Source organism: Apodemus sylvaticus, chromosome 1 (assembly GCF_947179515.1).
Source record: "Apodemus sylvaticus chromosome 1, mApoSyl1.1, whole genome shotgun sequence".
Taxonomy (NCBI): domain Eukaryota; kingdom Metazoa; phylum Chordata; class Mammalia; order Rodentia; family Muridae; genus Apodemus; species Apodemus sylvaticus.
This window is the reverse complement of record NC_067472.1, coordinates 16,205,190-16,224,505: the sequence shown is the minus strand read 5'-3', so window position 1 is coordinate 16,224,505 and position 19,316 is coordinate 16,205,190. Positions and strand designations below refer to the sequence as shown.

General features: G+C 38.6%; 1 protein-coding gene across 7 annotated transcripts in view; it reads left to right on the top strand.

Moving 5' to 3' along the window:
• The window catches only part of Btrc (beta-transducin repeat containing E3 ubiquitin protein ligase), a 169,099-nt gene that overhangs the window by 82,751 nt on the left and 67,032 nt on the right, over positions 1-19,316 (top strand). For 4 of the 7 annotated variants that reach the window (XM_052184860.1, XM_052184857.1, XM_052184854.1 and 1 more), the window contains one exon: positions 10,807-10,884. The exons of 1 other annotated variant lie outside the window; for it this stretch is intronic. In XM_052184860.1, the coding sequence (XP_052040820.1) occupies positions 10,807-10,884 (78 nt within the window). Of the gene's footprint in view, positions 1-670; positions 871-10,806; positions 10,885-19,316 lie in introns of those variants that run through there. 2 more of the 7 variants (XM_052184862.1, XM_052184866.1) reach the window with 2 other exon arrangements.

Here is a 19,316-nt window from a genome sequence, read left to right as displayed (position 1 = left end):
ATTAGTTCTGGTCTGACAAGAAAACAACCACCCTATGGGACCATACAGGGGTCTACTTTGTTGTTCTATTTCAGTTTGAAATATTAAGCCATGTGAGTTTGGTGACTGCATAGACATGTTCAAGTGAATAAAATACTTTAAAAAATCCACAGCCTACGGATTTGATAGGGTAAGGAATAAGGTATGGTTTAATTTTCAATTAAATCTTTGGAGCCCAAAAACTTAGTTTCGTGTTTAAATAAACTGTTATTCTGGTGTAGAACATGTTAATTTAATTTAAAATTCTTATATATATACTTAGAGTCATTGCTAAGTTGATGTTCAAATCTTTGATTAAGAAGACACAAAGCTAAATATGTTCAGACAGCTGTCATCCTCTTCAGAAAATAGAGATCACTGTTTTAGCTGTTTTGGGGAACAGTCCCTATATTGACTGCTGCAAATTTGTTTTTTTCTTATATCTATACTCTTAGTGATAAAACACTAAAATATTGTCATGATTACAGTGCTTGTTGACTTGAAAGTGAACAAAAGCAGCATTGGTGCCCCTTGCTCTTGTCTCCCCCAGAACAGCTCCTCACTGTCTTTATCCAAGCATCTCAGCTGAGCTGAGCCTGTTTATCTTAGACGAGCAGGAGGCAGGCTGTTAGGGAGTGAGCTGCATGTTCCAGAATAGCAGGCACCAATGCTGTTTGACGTGAAGAACATTTGATCTCTTACATTAACAGCCCATGTCACTGTAATAGCGAGTACAGTCAGGCTGTTCAGTTTTCTATTATTTTAGCTTTGAAATAACTGTTAGTGCTGCTCCCAAATCCCTGAGTATAAAACTGTACACTGGCTGTCCCCCAGGACTCGTGAGTAAACAAGGTGATCTGTGTGGCCAGAGGGAGGATATTTTGTTGGCTTTGTTTTAAATAATAACTGTCCCTATCTGAAGATGCTCTCTCTGACCCCCGATGCTGTGTGCCTGGCGTGTGTGCATTTACAGACCCAGCAGTGTCTTGAGCAGGTGTTTGTTTGCTACCAATGTTTATGCTTACCGCCTATTAACTTGAGCATTTATATTCTCTTCTCTTAATAGTGTGGAATTTAGGGTTTCTGAAGCTTAATCTCAAGCATTGTTCACACTTTCTTCAAATAAACAGTTTGTACAATAGCTGTTGCAAACAAGCAAGCAGGAGTTTAAGAACTATGTTTGTTTGTTAGACTCTAATACTATTTTGCTTTGTCTAAATGTTCTGATGATTTCTGTGTTGAATAGTTTGGTAGTTGGAGTCAGGTTGTAGTAATGAAAGAATAGAAAACAATTTCTGAAATCAAATTGTGTTTCTTTCTTTTTCAGAAACTCTCTTCTTTTACTGATAGAATGTAGCCTGTTTTAATCATGGTGAAACTGGCTGGGATTATTTAATTCCTCTCTTCTTCTTTCCTTTATTTCCTAAAATTTGTTTCCTTACTTTTATTTTTCTTGTATAATAAAATACTACTAGGCCACCCCAGTACATCTAATTAAATATAGAAATACACACATACACACAGCTAGCACAAGCATAATTGGTGGAAGCAATCATCTACCCAGGGAATTGTTCTAAATACTGAATGTGTCCGTTTGTTTTGACATGACATATTTGTAATATCTGTGAATACAGAAAGCACTTTCCGTCTTAGCTGTAGATATCAAAGCAGTAGTGTGTTTTAAAGAGTTTGTGCTGTGCAGAGTCTGGCTTGTGAGGTAATGACAAGTGTTTGCCTGCATAGACAATATATTTTTCTCCCTGAGGTCCCCGCACACCTAGTTTCCCTCAAGCTCATCATCTCTGTCAGGTTAATCAATAGGCACCGTATGGCAGAGGGTCAGTAATCAGTGTCATCGTGCCTTTAAATCGTGTTGAAAATTTGCTTAAAGCCTGGGCCAATTAACATCGAGATGATGAATGGATGGGAAGATGGGAAGAGCCTGCCGCTCAGGGGCTTTGTGAGGAGGAGATGCTCAGCTGTTGAGCAGCAGACACCAGCGAATAAAATCAGCCACTCATGTGAGCTCAGTCCACCCACTCTTAATGATAATGTCAATCTAGCAAAATATATACACATTGGAGTTGTCATGAGTTCATAAATCAAAGGAGTTTGTCAAAGGCATTCAGATTAACGAGGCAGCAGCAATAACAAGTCAAATTTGCATAGAGAATTGCTTGAATCTCAGTAAATTATGATCCTGTTTTTCATTTGATTATTTGCTAATGTCTCAAGAGGGAGAATGATTATATTAGCATGCAAAATCTCCTCCAGAAGTAGAAATCTGAGGTATAGAAGACCAGCATACTATGACAATTAATCAGTTTCTGCATACTAGCATAAATGCACAAGGCCCAGAAATGAACTTCTTTTTTATTATTATTTCTCTTTGCTACTGATCCAAATGGTTCAGCTTGACAGAGACTTTATATTGCTTTAACAGTGTTCTGAATTGTGCCTGCAGGCAAGACATAGTTATGCAGCTATAACCAACCTATCCATCTGCCAACCAGATTGGAATTCTCCTATCCAAGGCTTCCATTAACCCCCACTGACAGCTCCAAACAGGATTAAGAATTTGGAAGCATAAAAAATAGTTGTTCTTTGCAAATACACACAATCCCTTTGCATTTTGAGAAAGGCTGCATCTGTAGTATTTTTATAATTAGTGTCAGACAATGTAGCAGGGGGGATAAACCCACTTGGCAGGTTTTTTGACTTCTGTCCTAGGGAGGAAGGCAGTACTGACAGCAGTTCTCTTTGGGTTTTCCCAGGGAGCGCTTTCCATTCTATCTGGTTCCTACCACTATGTTTGGATCTGTGCACTGCTGAAAAATAGCACTCCTCGGAAGCTTGGACTGGGGTTCTGTAGAAGTTAAACACTATGTGCAGACTTTGTTTGATGTGGCTGTGGTTTAATAGAGTATGCCAAGTGGTAAACTTGCCAGAGAAGCTATTGTCTGTGGAAACATGCCAGAGAGGATTATTTTGTGAGGACACTTCAGGTCTTCCCTAAAAACTGGTCCTTGAATAGGAACCTTCAATAAGCTTCTAAATTTACTTAACCCATAGTTCTCCCATTAATCCCAGGAAGATTAATTAAATTTTTTTCAAATGCAGATACACACAGAGTGTTGGTGGGGTTTGTTTTGGTTTGTTTTGGTCTTTAGAGATGGTTTCTTACTCGGCAGCACTTGCTGGCCTGGGACTCACTGCTCAGACTGCTGCCCTTGAGCTTTCAATGACCCTCCTGCCTTTGCCTCCCAAGGATTGAGATTACAGTCATTTTCTGGCCATCTCTGTGTATGTGTGTGTGTGTGTGTGTGTGTGTGTGTGTGTGTGTATGTGTGTGTGTGTGTGTGTGTGTGTGTTTTATGTCACCTTTCACTGAAGAGTTTTTATAATTTATATTTATATAATATATATTTAATATATATAAATGTATATATAATATAATTTATAGCTAAATTACCTTTTAAATTTGTTAAAAAAAAACCTTGTTTTTGTAAATTGGAAATCATGTGTATTTGGAGGTTAAAGTTACTGCCAAGTCACAGAACAAATTAATGTGGAAAAAGTATTACTGCAGTTACTAACTTGCCTGCAAAGGCCATTACATGATTTTGTAGCTAGTTATTAGAAATAGTCTTAGGTTCTTTTCTTCATATGTGTTTGCCATTGTACATGACAGTGAACAGTTGAGTTCTGATTTTTTAATTGCTTATTTGTGTGGTTGTATGTGCATGTGCATATGTACAAGCATGTACATGCCATGATGAATAAATAGATGGAGGTCAGAGGGCAACTCCTATTTGGCTCTCTCCTGCCACCTTGTTGGATCTGGGACTTGATTCAGGTCACCTATAGGGGAGTTTTCTCCCCTGTCAACTGTCTGACTGGTCGGGTTCTACCTTTAAAAGGTTCAGATTCAGTGCTGGAAAATTCATTTGCCAGCATTTACCTGCTCTACATAGATAATAAGTGAGTTATAGGCTATCTGGACTGTCACCATGAGAAGTGCAGCACCAGGACTAGCGCAGTGACTCAGTGGTCAGGAACGTGCCTCTGCTCTTCCAGAGGGCCTGCTTTAATTCCCAGCACCCATGAGGCAGGCTGCTTACAGCTTTCTGTAACTTCAGTCCCATGAGATCCAACAGCCTCCTTTGGCCTCCATGGGCACCAGGCACAAACATGCTGACAAAATACGCAAATACATTAAATACCTAAGTATGAAAAAAAAGCAAAAAAACTGAAGCACAAGTCAAAAAAACATTACTTCTAGTTTTGAAGCTTTTTATTATACTTCTAAGTGATGTCTTTTCAGATTGGCCTTGAACTCACAACTCACATAGATGTGTCTCTCTCTGTTTCCTGAATGCTAGGATTAAAGGTGTGCACCCCATACCCAACTGGGTCTTATTTATTGAGCATCTGTTGACCCTATTTTATGTAAGTGTTGAGCTGTGGAAAAAGCTGTGATGGTATTTAGTTGTCACTTGAGTCAAGATTTGTTTAATTTACGTTTAATTCCTCACCCAACCCTGTGTGTGTGTGTTCCCGCATGTGTGTGTGTAGAGGCAGGGAATTAAATGTATAAATTCTGGGGGACTCATAAGACAGCTTGAAGGGCTCTCTTCCTACACCACAAGGGCCCCAGAAATTTAACTCTGGTCATCAGCCTTGGTGACAGATATCTTTCACTGTACCTTCTTACTAAACTTAGAATTGAGAATTGGAATTTTAGTAGATAAAGAGGTTAGGAAAGAAGGCTACTATTATCCATTGGCAAAGGTGTGATGATGCTTATTTATAACTCCAGCACTTGAGGGCGGGGAGATGGGAGGCCACCCTTGACACTACATACTGTGTCATCCTGGCCTGTAGAACAAATCTGTGGCAAAAGAGAAAAAGAGCCAAGTATGGTGACACACACCTGTAACCTAGCATTCAGGTTGAGGCAGGAACATTGTCACACATAGAGGCTGGCCTCTGTTAAATAGTGAGGCTATGTCTGAGAGGAAAGAGGGGGACAGAGGAAGAGCAAGAGTAGAGGAGGAAGGGGAAAGAATGAAAGAAAAGAAGTAGCCTATTGATGACTGACGAGAGGTAGAGGTAAGTGGTGGAGTGCCTCCTGGGTTAAGGCGGCTGGACTGCTGGGCTTGGAATGTGTTGAGTTTGGGTCAGGTAAGTAGGTACTGTAAAAGTTTTCATTTTTTGAGACAAGATCTCTTTTCTATGTAGCTCTGGCTGTGCTGGAACTTGCTATGTAGATAAGCTGGCCTTGAACTCACAGGTATCCACCTGCCTCTGCCTCCCATGCGCTTAGATTAAAGGTATGCACCACTATGTCTAATTTGTGTTTTTTGCGCTGTGGAATAGGATGGCAGTCGAGATCGTAGGCGTGTGCTGTCAGGTACAGACGTGACCAGGGCTGTCAGAGCTGCTCTGTGTAGATGGTGGTCTGGACTAGAGAAGAGGCATAGGGAATGTAGAAGTAGTCTTGAGTATATTAAAATAGAATAAGGGAAGAAAGTCTCTATTGGGAACTCAGATATGCTGAAAGGAAAAAGTAATGAGTAAAATAATGAAGAACATAATAAGTACTGGGAACCTAAGACTAAAAATGCTACAAGGTGGGGAACTGATTAGAAACGGCCGGGAAGGGTTAAGTTTGGATGTGCTGATTTTGAGACAGCTTATCTATAATCTGAATCCTTTGTGAGACAGGGTCTTACTGTGTATTTCAAACTGGCCTTGAACTTGCAGGAGTCCACCTGCCAAGGCACATGCCATCTCAGAGCTTTTTTTTTTTTTTTTTTTTTTTTTTAATGGATACATTTTCATTGCCAGTTACTTCTGAAGATATTTTCCAAAAAATGAATTTGAGGTCTGCTTAAACAATATTTCACCTTTAAAATTATTTTCTTTATTAATACTTTATTTTCTTACACCACCATCCCCTCTGGTATCAATATTATGTCTGCAGCCTGGGCTATATCTGAGACCCAGTCTCAAAAAAACCACACCCAAAAAAACTTAAGCAAAAATTACATCGCTTTTTAATTATAAGCAATTTATCTAAGGTGAAAAAAAATATCTTTGGGGTTAATAAAAGAGGTGAAAAGCTATATAGAATCTATTAAGTTTTATTTTTTAATCTTCTGTATGTATGTGTGTGTGTGTGTGTGTGTGTGTACACATGCTTCATGTCTTGTGTGTGGAGGTCAGATGACAACCTGGGAGAGTCAGTTCTCTCCCTCCACTCCTCGGGCCCTAAGGATGGACTCGGGTTGTCATGCAGTCAGTGTCTTTATCTGTGACCATCTTACTTGCTGGCTCAAGAATCTTTTTCATAGTGCTATTGTTCACAGATTTTTTTTTCAGGGAGTTTTTGCTGAAGGACTACAAACACACTGAACCTATTATTTACTATAATGAGGTGTTCTGGCTGTTGGAAATAAATTATCCTCAGCAATCATATTTGCTTAGGGTTTTGTGACAAGATGTAAGTTTCTGGTGCTGAAAATGTAAGTTTCTAGAGTTTCTAAACTGCGCATGGAATGCACAAAGCCCTGGATTTGATTCCTGGGATCATGTAGAGTCAGATCCGGTAGTATATATGAGTATATCCAAGCACTGAGGTAGTGGAGACTAGAGGATCAGAATTCGAGATTATTCTTGGCTACATGGCCAATTCAGTAGAGATGGGTTACATGAGACCCTGTCTCAAGAGAAAAAAAAGTCGCAATAAAGTTTTGGGGATTTTCTCCCCAAAAGTTTTGACTTACAGCTCTCTTCCCACCTCTATTTCATGAAGTATTTTATTCAGGTTTGATTGACCTGTATTAGTTCTTCTCCTCACTTTGACAGAACAACTGGTGGAAGCAGCTTAAATGAGGAGGCCTTTATTTTGGATCACAGTTTAGAGGCTATCATGGCCAGGAAGGAAGGGAGCCCCTGGGGCCACTTAGCATCAGGAGGGTGCGGTGGCCGGGCATATTGTAAAGAGAGACAGGAAGTAGAGATCTTTGGCTAGAAGCATTGCTGAGCCCACCTTCCGTGATCCACACCACCAAATCTTCCATCTAGAGGTAGTAACCTCCCAAGAGCATTGCGCCAGCTAGGGACCAGGCTGGAACACAGAGTTACAGCAAACAATAACAGCCTAGTATTTATTTTTTGAAAGAATAGAACAAATAATCCCTTTATATTCTTCATATACATATACCAAATGCTAATGCTGCCACATTTTTATTATCTCTATTCATGCACGCTCACATTGACCTACTTTTCTCTGACCCATTTGAAAGTTAGAGACTTACTACATAACGTAAGATCAAAAGCAGGAAGTGGGATGTATAAAGAGATGGACATATCCCTGTCGCTGCATGGTACTTGATAATAAAAAGACTGAGCACGGTGGCCCATACTTCAGCACTTGGGAGGCCAACCTGTGTGAGCCAGTGTGAAACTGTGTCTAAAATGAGGGGACAAGAAAAAGGAAATACGAATTTATATAATAATAACCTGAGTAAATCTTTAAAATGTTTTGATGGGCAGGGAAAAAAAACAGATTCAAATGCTCACGTTATCTGAGTCCATTGTATGGCATTTTGGAAAAGACAAAAGTATTGAGCTAAAACAAAATAACTGATTTTCAGTGGGGAAAGGTTGACCATAAAGATTTGAAGGAGAGGTAAACTTGTCAGAGCTTGACTGTGTTATAAGTACAAAGCTATATACTTTTCTCCAAAAAATCCATGTCCTCACATAAGGAAGAATAAATATTGCAAAACATTCTAGGATTTAATATTAGCATATATACAAGGTCTTACTCAGATTTTCTCCCCAGTTGTTCAATATTGGCCTTTAGAGGGGGAAAAATCTCAAATCACATTAAAATTAATAGTCTTTAGTTTCCTTTTACATAGGAACTGTTACTTATTTATTCTATGACATTGGTTTTTTTGTTGAATTTAAAATATTCCTTTCATAGGGTTTCCTTCATTTCAGGTTAGTCTGTTATTTTACTGAGTAGATGGGGTGTGCCTGCATATCTACACGTACCCACTGCACTTCCGTGGCCATCACCTGCCTCCCGTCTGCTGGAGACAGGGTGTCTTGTTCATTACTGTGTTTGACAGGCTAGCTAGCCCACACGCTTGTCTGCCTCCTATTTTGCAGGAATGCTGAGATTAGAGAAGCTTTACATGAATTTTGGAATGCCAAACTTAGATCTCCATGCTTACATGGCAAACACTTCTACCGTTTAGCCATCCAGAGTAGCTGCTTTCTTGTTTGGGGCAAGGAAACCAACTTCAAAATGCTTTGTTCATCCTAAATATGTTCATTTATTTTAACTTTTTAATTTGTATGTGTGTAGGTGTTTTGTCCACATATGTGTCAGTGCACCATCTGTGTGCCTGGTGCCTATGGAGGTCAGTAGAGGGCATCAGATCCTCTGGAACGGAAGCTACAGACAATTGTGAGCTGCTATATATATGCTGAGGACTGAAGCCTGGCCCTCAGGAATGCTTCTGCAAAGCCATCTCTCTAGACCAAGAGATAAATTATTAGTGCATTATTTGCCAGACTTCTCCACTGTAGACTTGCTACATGTTCTTAGTATCTTATGGAGAAGATACATTCAGAGTTATATGTTTTTATAAATAGTAAAATTAAAACAATTTCACTATTTATAAAAAGCTCACCTGCTAGTTTAGAAGCTTCTGGGTGACTCTTGCCTGGGTCAACTAGTTAGTTACTCTTGAGTTTATTGACTGTAACTTAATTTGTTGAGTAGAGCAGTTGGGTACCTTTCTTGTTGGGCTTCCTTCTCACTAAGGGTGCAGATAGTGCAGATAGATAATCGAACTCTTGTGCGTGTTGGTGAGAGGTGCCCGAGGACCGCCCAGGCGACCTATTAGGCTCATGTGGCAATTTCATCATTCTTTGTTACTGTCAGGTTGAGAGTGATTATTCATCTCTAACTCACTGACACCCCACATTTCTCCTTCAATATTAGGTGGTAACCAGTTCCTTTGCCCTTTATATCCCAATCACTTGGCATTGCTGCTGTTTTATTTAACAGGTGTGCTGGGTTTTTCATTCTTGGTTGGCTTTCTTTTAATAATGGCTTGGCCAGAATAAATTTTTGGTTAACCTATTAAAAACAAAAACAAACAAAAAACCCACTCTAAACAGCTATAACAGTGTCTACAGATTTTTCCTCTTTTTTCTTGTTAAGAATTCTTAACAAAAGCACCTAGCCTTTAATCCCAGAACTCTGGCAGAAGACAGAGAGAGTTCTAGGCCAGCCAAGGCTGTGGAATGAGACTCTGTCTCAAAAACAATAGTGCCTACTTTCCTCATTTGTAATGCTTTACTGTCATTAACTCAACTCTTTTTTCTCTTGAGTCAATAAACTCAAGAGTAACTAGTTGACACAGGCAAGAGTCACCCAGAGGCTACTAAACCAGCAGGTGAGCTTTTTATAAACAGTAAAATTGTTGCATAATTTCAAATGTAGTCCTTTTTTTCTCTTAAAACCGAATATTTTGTATGTTGATTTACAGCATGGTGATGATTATATAATAATTTTATGCATTATGAAATTTTCCAGATAAAATTGTATTTTAGAAATATGTCCTGAATGTAAAAATAAAGTAACTCCAGTTAGAATGTGATTTTATATAATGTAACAAATTTGTCAGCTGTAAGCTATAAACAGTTACTTTTAATAGAGAATTCAAATACATGTAATTGGGATTTTCTGTTTGTTTTGCAAATGGCTAACATTTGTGGCCCTTGGCTTGTTTTTCATTTGTGAGTGTCTCATTAGTAGACCAGTCTGGCCTTAAACTGGAAACTCAAAAGATCCTCCTGCCTGCCTTCCAAGTGCTGGGATTAAAGTTATAAGCTACCAAGCTCAGCCAAATTTGAGCACATTTGAATTTGTTTTTAATTGAATTATTCTTCTTCAGTATATAAAATCCCATTGACATTTTAGGATCTTGTAGCTACTGTTTGAACTGATAGTGACAAAAAAAATGCACACTAACCCTAAAGCGCAGGTTAAACACTAATTGTGTTTTATATAACACACAGAAAAATCAAATGTGAGATAAAAAGAGAAAGATTTTTTTTGTTGTTGTTTGTTGTTTTTCCGAGACAGGGTTTCTCTTATAGCTCTGGCTGTCCTGGAACTCACTCTGTAGACCAGGCTGGCCTTGAGAGAAAGATTTTTTTTTTTTTTTTTAAGAGTCCAGACCAGTATCAACGGACATTTAAAATAGTTGGAGACTAATTACTTAAAAGAGAATGTAATAATCATAACTCAAGTTGTCATCAGCTAACCATGGCCTACACTGTGGCCGTCCTGGAACTCTTTCTGTAGACCAGGCAGGCCTCAAACTCAAAGATCCACCTGCCTCTGCCTCCAAAGCTCTGGGATTAAAGGCGAGCGCCACTACTGCCCAACACAGCGTAGGTCTTTCTTAACATCTCAGTGTCAAAGTATGATAAACTACACTTCTAGTCAATGTGAGTCTCCTGAGTAGCATTTAAGCAGACAGAATTCCTCCCAACCAGATCCCAACATGAATTTATTTATATACATGGGCATATGGTTTCCTTTACATGTGTGTATGTCTGTATGTATATAAATCTTCAGATGCATAAATATACATGGTGTTCTAGCTTACAGAATTAGAAATGTAATGCAGTTTACTCCCACAGAATAAGATTGAAGATAATGAGAACTGAATTAAAGCTTACTTTCTTTCACAGAATTCCTCAGAGAGAGAAGACTGTAATAATGGCGAACCCCCTAGGAAGATAATACCAGAGAAGAATTCACTTAGACAGGTATGAAATTCAGTCTTACTTAAAATAAAAAGCTTCTAAAAAACAAAATAAAAGACAGGAAACCCTTGACTGTCATTCTTAAAAATTGGAGTTTAAATAAAGAGCCCTGTGTTCTGAAGTTTGTCTGGCCGTGGCCATCAATTTCAGTCAAGTAACATTATTTAATAGTCAGAATATATATTAAATACTTAAATTGAGGTAAAGAGGTCTTGTTTAGGGAAGATTACCTTAAGTGCTTCATAGAATTGACATTAACACTAATATTTATTGCCCAGTAAGGATTATTTATACATATTAATTTTAATCTTCTGAGACAGGGTCTCATTATTAAGTAGTCCAGGTTAGAAGACTTGATGTCCTAGTCCTCCTGCTCCAGCATCCTGAGTACTGGAGTTACAAACCCAAACCTCACTCCTGCTAAGGTTTGTCATACATTTAAGTAACAACAACAGAATGGGAGCAAAGTTGGTTTCCTTTGTTTGAATCTGTTTAATTTATGTAGGTTCCCTCCCACCCCTGAAGTAAAGTCTGCTATTGATGATTGCTTTAAAACTTTTTTTTTTGTGGGACTGGAGAAATGGTTCAAAGCTTAAAGTGCTTGCCCTGGAAACATGAGGGCCAGAGTTCAGATCCCTAGGATCCACAGTATGGCAGGCCACTTGTAATCCAGCACTGGGAAGGTATTACAAGGGGTCCCACGAGAGATTTGCAGTGAGTAAGGAATAGTGGTTGAAGCCCTACACAGACACAGACACAGACACACAGACACACATAGACACACACAGACACACACACACACACACACACACACAGACATACACACACACACTCACACACGTACAATCATATTCACGTGTTTGCATAGGGGAGAGTCCTCAGGACTCTGCCCTGCTTCCCAGAGGGAACTTGTGAACTTGTAAAAATTCAGTCTCATAGTTTTTTTCATTAAAATATCCAAAATCATGACTAAAAAAATGTCCTCGTACCCGTAAAAACCTGTAATACCTTCATAATGGTTTAGAGACAGAACAAGTCACTAAATTGCTTATTTTATAGCTAGAAAATAAATGTTACCTAATCATTTTTAGTATAAAATTGTATAAAATGGGTAGCAGTGCATATCATTTTAATTGGTTGTGTCTGTAGCCTTTGTTCTAGGACATAGAGTGAGATATGATTTCTTTTGGATACCCACAATGAGCATATGTATTCCATTTGATCCTGTGCTAACCCTGCTGAGGTGGTAGATATGATACAGTTTCCAGTTTACTGATGAAGCAAATGGAGGCGTGAAGAGGTTAGACTTGACCAGAGATGCCCATTGATTTGGAAATCCAACCTTTCTATTTCCAAAGAATCACTACTTAGGGTGTGGTTTTCATAGCTTTAACCTAAAGGGAAAGTATGTGAAAACATGCCACAGTTATTTTTTATTTATTATATGTTAACTAGTTTTCAGATAGCCTAATTTTTATAAAAAATAATTGTTTTAAATAGAATTGAGTCAATATAGGAAGCTTTCAAAACAAACACATTGATGTCGAAATGATTAGTTTTAATTATTTGGAAATAGACACCAGATCTGTATGTGAAATCAATAGAACAATATCGAGTAAGTAAACTTGGAGATGGAGGCTCTTCTCTGTCCACTACATAGAAGCAACTGTCAGAAAACAGTGACATGACAAAAAGTTTTGGCGACTTTATTTAAGCTAACAAACGAATTTTCACTCTGCAAAGTTATAAATTAATTTTAATAGGCTGATCCAGATGGTCCATTTGGAAAATGGATAGGCTGATCTGTTGAAAATTAAACTAAATTTATCTCTCTCATACTTCAAACTGAAGCAAGAGAGAAAACCATGCCTATTAAGTCCAGCACATACAGATGGACCAGCAGGTCACACATGGGACTAATCTGATTCATTTTAAAAATAAATGCATACATTATTGAATCATTTCCTACTTGCAAGATCTGTTGTGTACAGTACTTAAAAGAAATTTGGTGTTTTTTTCCTCATTGCTGTTTTTGCAGGTTTGCTTCACCATTTCCACTTTAATTTACACCACCCTCAATTTCTCTAGAATGGTTTTTCTAATATCTGTCATTCAGTGTTGAGATCCAAGCTCTAGAGATTAATTAGGTCATGAGACTTTCCCCCCTCCCTTCTTTGTAAAGGGTTTTATCTCCATTCTCTTTGTGAAGAGCATGAACTCAGTGTTCTTGGAAAGAGAAATGGCCTTTAGAATTCGGGAAGGAGGGGACCCTCCTGGGGCCCTCAGAGCCTTTTAGCTTCTGGGTGTTTTAACAGCCCCATGAATGCAGATTTGTAAATTTATTGCAGTGCCATCTGGTTTTTTGCTCGAACCAGATTACTGTTGGCTTGTGTCTGTCTATTGTGGTGGTCACTCCCTAGGAGCTTGCCCTCTCAATCTTGGGAACGAGTGATGAATAGCAGGGGTCAATGGAAGCGGGTCACAGGGCAGCTGTCCAGGACTGCCCTGAACTTGATTACCCTGGTGCTGTTTTTTTTTTAAGGTAGTACATAATACACAAGCTGTTTAAACTCCTCTTTTTCTCTGTTGCATCTGACAATAAGGAAACGACATTTGCTATTTTGTTTGTCCATTGTCGAGATCTATAGACAAAAAGATGTCAAGGCCAGCCAAAAGTGACCGTGGCTTCATGGGGTCAGTCTCTTAAATTGAAATTCATCTGCACATATTCTAATAAGCTTTCAGGAATCTCTTACCCTTAAATATAAAAAAATAGAATTCACTTGAATTCTAATAACCTAATATTGTAATTAACTAAACTATAGTTTTTATAGATTATTTTCAGGCAAAGGATTGCCATTGTTGGTGGGAAATGGCTACTAAATGGTACTTTGAAAAGCCGGTTTAACATTGGAGGAGCTGAAGGAAGGGTTATCGCTGTAATTCTTAGAGACATTAAAATAATAATGGAATATCAATATAAATATAAATAACTTTATGCCAAAAATTGACTAGATAAAATGGGCAGATTCTTTGAAAAACAACTCACAGAACTAACACAAGGTAAAAGTTATACCTGTTAAATATAATGTTTTTCTTATCACAATGTTCATGGAGTTTCACTGGTGACTTCAAACACTTTAAACAGATATAATGGCAATCTTGTACTGTAAACTGCTTCTTAAAACAGAAGAGGAAAGAATACTTCGTGCCATACCAGTACTTCCAAAACTTACTGGAGAAATTACCAAAAATAGTGAAGGAGAAGGTTAGAGGGACAACTCCTTCTGTCATCATTTGGCATTAGGAGTGAACTTTAAAAAAAAAAAAAAAAACTGTATAGACACAGTTTCCTTTTTACTTTTATATTCCTAAACTGTGGAAACCACAGCCTCTCTTAAAATTTTTATACCATGTGTGATGGAGGCAAAGGACTGAGAATTGCTAGGCCTCTTTGCTTTTTGAAAATGTAGCATTACAACATGCAACTTTTCTTTGCTCACATTGGCGCTAATAGGATCTGTCAGCTCCCCCTTTCTCTGTAATTGAGTAAATTGGGGCTTTTGCCTAATTCTTCTCTGGTCCTCCACCCCCTTTGTGTGCATGTCCACTTACCATCCTGAGAGCGTGGGCAGTGATAAATAAAGCATTGAGGGGAGCACTCTCAACTCTTTGAAAGCAGCATGATGCCATCCCTCTAGTTATATTTCTTTCCGTGTTTACATTTTCCTGTATTCTTTCTCTTGTGTAGCTGGAACCCTGGGGATGCAAAGCCATGAGAGAGGCCAAGAAGCTAACAAAGTAGCTGTCTCCCTTGTTAGCTTGTTCCTTTATTCTTTAAAAACAAGATAAAAACCATCTGGCTCAGGGCATTACATTTTCCTCCCCTGTGCACCTCTATAGATGGAGACTTCACCTGCAGTGAGGGTTTACATTGATTAGGGAGGGAGCCGTAATTCAAGCTTCCATCCTCTTCAAGGATACTGTGCAGTCTTTAAAGGTGCTGACCCACTGAGTTAAACTGTCAAGGGAGGATAAAAAGTATCTTCATCCCAGGAGGTAACAGCTGCCAGGTTTTCAACACCTTGCACACTGCTGGAAAAAAATGTCACAATTGTCAGCTGAAAGAAAAACGAGTCTGTTGTCATCTTCTGTTAATGACTGGGCCTTACAAAAGGAACTACATAAGTCTTTTGAATGGAATAAGTATCTGTTTTCCTTGCCTGAGATTTTCTTTTCCCCTGATAAAAATCCCTGCATTGTTCTAAACATCAGCATGAAGAAAGAGCCTTAAAAGAGCCAATCAGAATGCCAGTGGCCTCGGCAACTTTCTACAGTTGGGCAAGTGAGGAAGATGCACGTCACAGGCGCAGAAAATGACATCAGAGTGTCTGAGGACAAAACAGCCACAACAGTTCCTAAGCAGCAGGTCTAGAAAAGGCCCCGGGCTCTGTTCTTTGGAGGACAGTTTGCTCTCAGGCAGCCTCCAGGTGGGGATACCAGGAAGTTGCTTTCTCAGGAGTCATTTCTCTCTAAAAGCATGAAAGGAATTGAACCCCACAGAATTCACTTCCTTTACCAGCTCCAGTGTTGTGTGCGATTACTCTCTCTTCTTTCTGATTTGATTGATGAGGGGGAAAGGTTTAATGAAGTCCCTGCTATCAGGAAGGCCGGTTTTTTTCTTCTATTTGTTTTAGGTTAGTCATTTTAATTGTATTGAGTAATTAGAAGGTACACACAGCCAAGGGAGCTTTGTTCTGATAATTGCTCAAGAAACCGGTTCCCTATCCTCCTCCGCTTTGTATTAAGACACTTCTCCCCCTAGTGGCAATAGTGAGCGCTTTGGCTTGGCAGTAGGCAAGGTGTAATTGCAGCATGACAAACTATGCTTAAGGGACCTTCTTGTAAATACTTTAGGGTTCAGCATTATTTCATTATATACGCATGTTTTATCCTTTGAAACTTCCTACCTCCTCTTTCTTCCTGAAGTGCTTTGGGCTTTGGATTTAAAAAAAAAAGAAAGAAAGAAAGAAAGAAAGAAAAAAGAAACTGCCTGGGATGCTTGCTTATTAAAAAAAAAAAAAGAAAAACTAACCACAGTGCATTCTGGGTAATGTTTTGCAGCTTGACTTAATTTTAGTCATCTGTTTTAATTACCTATTTATAAAAATGCTTTTGCAATTGTAGACATTATTTAATACTTTAGAAGAAGCACCTCATTTGAAATAAATAAATAAATGGTACATATTTTAAATAGTCTATGTAAAAGATCCTAAAGGTAATTAATGTAGGTCTCTTAAGTAAGACAAAAGTGATCTTTCTGAATCTGATGAAGTGATTTGTTTATATAACTTCTCACTTCTGCTGTATTCTTCAGAGCCTAATAACATTTTTTAGGGGGCTGGGGGAACAAACAAAAAAATGGTTGGCAATTTGTGTCTAGCTACAAAAACTCTTCTTCAAAAAGAAGCAATTTAATAACCAGCTTTCTTAAAATTACTTTGAGGAAAGAAGACCGTATGGGGGTTAGTGCTTTGTTTTATTTTTATTTCAGTGTAATCATTCTTTGATAAATTGTGTAATCACTGACTTAGTAGAAAACATATTATTGAACTCCTGGGTTGTAATGACCATAAAACGTGTATTTTCATATAGAGAGTTGAGATACTGTGAATAAATTATAAAGGAAATAGCTTATATGCTGGTCAAAGCCCATATGGACTCAATTCATTTTGTGTTCGATGCTTAATCTAGATGCACCATTTTTAAAAAAGAAAAAGAGGATGGGGGATAAACATCCTATTGTGCCCAGCTGCACACATTCTAAAAAAATAAAAATCTGTCCTTTGAACAACATGGAAGGAAATCAGAGCCACGGTTCTCAGTGTGTGGTTCGAGGCCCCTTTGGGGGTTGAAAGAATCTTTCACAGGGGTCATATATCAGAGATCCTGCATATCTGATATTTGCATTATGGTTCATAACAATAGCAAAATGACAGTTATGAAGTAGCAACAAAAATAATTCTCTAGTTGGGGGTCACCACAACATGAGCTGTATTAAAGGGTCACAGCATTAGGAAAGTTGGGGACCGCTGCCTTAGAGCTTGTGTCTTGAATAGGACTCAGCACCTCCTGGTGGCATTTGGCAGTTCCCGGTCCAGCCTCTCTGGAATTGTATTGTTCTTTGATTTTTCTAGCCCATATTCTTGCCTCGGACATGATTTGATGTTACCATATATCTAAAGGTCTCTGTTTCCCTACCATACCTCTAGTCACTAAACATTTTCATTATACTTTATCTTGTTTTGCTATAGGGCTGTTGAACAGATTTCTTAAACAGCCCTTTGCAAGGTTAAAGGAATGCAGCCTGGTAACAAGTTTGTGTCATTTTAAATATATACCTTCTAGTAAATAAGGAGAGACCTGGCAATCAATCCCTTTTAGTGTGTTATATGTTTCACCTGACAACTAAACCTTCTATTGATTAGCCATTACTTTGTTAGATAATCCTATGTCATTGAATCCATTGTAAAAAATTAAACTCTTTAAAATGTTTTACCCTAGCAGCAGTGTGAAAATTGAAAACTTGTTCAGAATTACAGCCTGCTTTTACAAAGAAGGTAGTTTTCAGCCAGGCATCTTACTGGTTTATGCTTATGTTCTTTATATGCAATATAAAAACGTATTAAACTACTCCAACGCACAACTCTCTGCCTCTAGTTCAGCAATGAAGCTACCTTTTCAGATGTTGCATGGGGACACAGCCTAGCTTGCCTGCAGCTGTTATAGTCACTGGTTTGATTCAAAGTGGAAGAAATCTTATAGTCATAAAGTATTATTTGAGGCTTTTTACTACAGAGTGGTCAAAGACTGACAAATTGTAGTTGCTGTTTGTTTCTTTAGAAGATAAGCAAAGTCGTGTACCCACTTCACAGATGGATTGTCAAAAAGTCTGTATCCCTAGCAGCTCTCTGCTGGAGTAGGTCTTCTGACTCTACCTGTTGTTCCACTGGGCATGAGGGAGAGGAAGGTTTGAATGAAATAAATCATTCTAGCCCTCATGAGTTTCTTTGTTTTGTTCTTTGAGACAAGGTCCTAGCTCGCCTGGAATTTACCTTGAAGCTCAGGCTGGCTTTAAACTTGAAACAGTTCTCTGCTTCAGCCATTGAATTCTGTCATTTGAGATATGAGGCACCATACCCAGCTCCCTCTATAACTTAAAAAAAAAATTTTGTATGTACTTGTATGTGTGCACCTGTAATAATGCAGCACACATGTGACGATCACAAGACAGCCTGGACCCTGTCTCCTGGGCTTCTCCTATGATTTGAACTAGAACTCAGGTTGTTATGCTTGGTGGCAAGCCCCTCCACCCAGCAAGCCATTTCAGTGTCTCCCTCTGAAACTCTTTCTTGGCATGTGCTCAGCCATTAAGCTAGCTATCTTTATACCAGTCCCCATGACTTCATTTTTATGAATAAAGACTCTGATTTCTTCTTTCTTGATTGCTTTTGGTCTTATTCTTGCTTTTATTTTAATATCTTTGACCTTCAAAGTATGTTGAATTGATGTGATAGAACATCTTTTTCTTGTTTCCCATTTTGGGGGTGGAGTCAGGGTGGGGTCAGGGTGACAGTGTTAAATCTTTGATTGTCAAGCACAGTGCTAGGTCAGTGTTCTAGATCTCCATTATGAGACTAAACACTTTACCTGTAATTCCCAGGCATCAGACTTTTTCTTTAAAAAATCTATAATTAGTTGTTTAATTCAGTTTTTTAAGATTTTTCACAATTTAAAAAAAAAAGTATGTGCATATATGTGTTTGGAAGTGTGTGCACATGAGTACAGATGCTCTCAGAGACCAAAGGCATTGGATCCCTTGAACTGCAGTTACAGGCATTTGTGAGCCTCCCAACATGGGAACTGGGAACTGAAGTCAAGTAGTCTCTGCGAGCACTTGTAACCACTGAGTCATCTCTAGTCCTGCATTAAACACTTCTAAAAATCTAAAATGTTACCTGGAACCCTGCTCCCTTATTCTGCTAATAGTTGAGTTGACTTAAGAATTTTTCTCTCAACTGGGTGGTGATGGCACTTGTTTTTAATCCTAGGCTTGGGAGGCAGAGGCAGTCAGATACATCTCTGTAAGTTTGAGACCAGCCTGGTCTACAGAGTGAGTTCCAGGACAGCCAGAACTACTCAGTGAAATCATGTCTCAAAAAACAAACACAAACAAACAAAGAAGTCCTCTATGCACGTAAGGGATATTGGTCTGAAGTTTTCTTTTTAGTGAATTTGGTGGGGTTTAGGGTCAGGCTTATGCTGGTCTTGTAAACTGAGTTGGGAAGTGTTGCCTCTTCCATGTCGCGAAGGCATTATGTATGGTCCTACTGTTCTTTCTCAACGTTTAATAGACTTCACCAGTGAAAGTATTT